This window comes from Propithecus coquereli, unplaced genomic scaffold (assembly GCF_000956105.1).
Source record: "Propithecus coquereli isolate 6110/MARCELLA unplaced genomic scaffold, Pcoq_1.0 Scaffold240, whole genome shotgun sequence".
NCBI lineage: Eukaryota > Metazoa > Chordata > Mammalia > Primates > Indriidae > Propithecus > Propithecus coquereli.
Genome location: NW_012147953.1, coordinates 2,368,441 through 2,370,531, shown reverse-complemented (window position 1 = coordinate 2,370,531; position 2,091 = coordinate 2,368,441). Strand labels below are relative to the sequence as shown.

Below are 2,091 nucleotides of genomic sequence, written 5' to 3'. Positions count from 1 at the left end.
GTAGCTGGGACTACAGGCACGCACCACCATGCCCGGCTAATTTTTTTTTCTATTTTTAGTTGTCCAGCTAATTTCTTTCTATTTATAGTAGAGACAGGGTCTCGCTCTTGCTTAGGCTGGTCTCGAACTCCTGAGCTCAAGCAATCCTCCCACCTCAGCCTCCCAGAGTGCTAGGATTACAGGCATGAGCCACTGCGCCCGGCCATAAATTTTCTTAAGTAATATATTTTTCAAGTATTTAATCTTAGAATTTCTAAAGCACCTTCCAATTGTGCCCCAAAATTTATCTACAAAGTAGGCACTATCATCACATTTTTTAGAAGTTGCTGAAACTGAGATAAATATCGTGCTGGTTGTGGAGGAAACTGAAAAAAAAATACAGAATTGTTAAGATTAGATTTACTGGCTTAGTTATGTCCACTAACTGAAAGAAAAAGAAACAAATGAGAGTCTTTCAATAGTTCATCATTCAGAATCTGTTACTGTACAGATTTTAAGAGGTTTTGAGTCAGTTCCAGTATAGAAATAAGGCCAAAGTCTTCCTGTGAAATGGTCATTGAAAGTATACAGAAGAGATCTATCATTCAAATTGTAAAAGGAAACCTCACTCATTTCAAAGTCTAAAAAAATGCCAATCTTACTAGGTATTACTTTTGGCAGAAGATTAGCTTTCCTAGGACCCAGTGCAATATAATTACTCTGACTACATCGCCCAATTCCCCATAATCCATTCTTTACCGATATTGGTTGATTCTGACTCTTCTTCCTTCTGGGAAGAGAGTCATCACAGACACCCACAACCCATTCAGGCTTGTCTTTCACTTCTATTTCCCAGTACTGCCTGCCAGACTGATATGCATTAGAACCCAAGACAGCTGGGCAGAGATAAAATCTTCCTGGGTTATGAGGTAAGTTTTGCATTGTATTTCCATATCGCACAGTTTTTCTATCTTCTGAGACAAAAAGTTTACGATGTGCTGTTTCAGGATCTAGAATTACATCTACTTGAAATTGCTTGATGATTTTGTTAAGGCCAGAATATTGTGGAGGAAGATGGTAACCATATTCTTTTAATATGAATGAAAAGGGCTCAGGGCATTTTAAGTTTTTATATCTGTGATAGATACTCTTAATATCTGCCAGTAATTCCAGTTCTGACTTCACATATTTGCGCTCTGTCTCCTTTAATAGATATTTTAATGAGGAGGCATGATCTGAAAATTTTGTTAGGTTTTCATTTAGTTTTGCTAAAACAGCCATCTCTTCATCTCGTAATTGCCTAAGAACAGTCTCCTGCTGATTTTGGAGAAACAACCTAAGTTGCTCAAATTCAGACTTTACTTCTTCTTTCCTATGTTTTACCTTTTTTTTCAGTTCCAGTGATTTTCTGGTTTGCATAGTTCCCACTTTTTCAAATAGTTCCACACTCTCCTTCCATGATGCAATGTAACACTCCAAATTTTTCTTATGAAAGGATGCAGCCTTTTCTATGGACCAAACACGGTGATGCTGGTGGTCAGTGGAGGAATTGCACTGCAGACATAAAATCTCCAGGTCATTCTCACAGAAAAAGGTCAGAACCTGATTGTGCTTCTCACATACAAGATTCTCTTCCTGCTGCTTCCTCTTGCTTCTTCTTAGCTGGAGTAGCTTAGCAATCTCAGTCAAATTACCCAGCTGTTGATTGCTTATGAATTTCCTTTCTGGACAGCAAAAGTGGCAAACAGGACAGGAGAAACTATTATTGAGATCCTTCCAGGACATACTGATGCAGGGGCGACAGAAGTTATGCCCACAGCTGATGGTCACTGGGTCTTTCAAGTAGTCCAGACAGATGGGACAGCTAGCCTCTGCTCGCAGGTCTTCCAGGGCTGTCACAGTCTCCATTGAGCTGGTGGTGGGTAAGGTAATGCTTCTTTTAGTAAAGCCTGGTTCTCTAGAGCTCAAGATCCAGTAGGCAGTGGCTATCTTTCCCCAGACCTTGAAAGCTGGCCAGCTTTTGGTTTTGCTGACTTGATGTGTTGATGACAGTCTCTAAAACCTTTAGCTCTGTGCCCTTAGCTCCAGAGTCTGCTGCCAACACTGCTTCGC

General features: G+C 40.2%; 1 protein-coding gene across 1 annotated transcript; it reads right to left on the bottom strand.

The window, feature by feature from the left end:
* Positions 1-431: 431 nt before the first annotated feature.
* Positions 432-1,887, bottom strand: LOC105811823 (tripartite motif-containing protein 60-like). Its single transcript, XM_012646100.1, has one exon. The coding sequence runs from the start codon at positions 1,885-1,887 to the stop codon at positions 466-468; it is 1,422 nt and encodes a 473-aa protein (XP_012501554.1). The 3' UTR covers positions 432-465.
* Between the last annotated feature and the right edge of the window lie 204 nt (positions 1,888-2,091).

What these genes read in the sequence shown, in the direction of transcription:
- LOC105811823 (XM_012646100.1), bottom strand. Translation starts at nt 1,887, where the DNA reads ATGGAGACTGTGACAGCCCTGGAAGACCTGCGAGCAGAGGCTAGCTGT.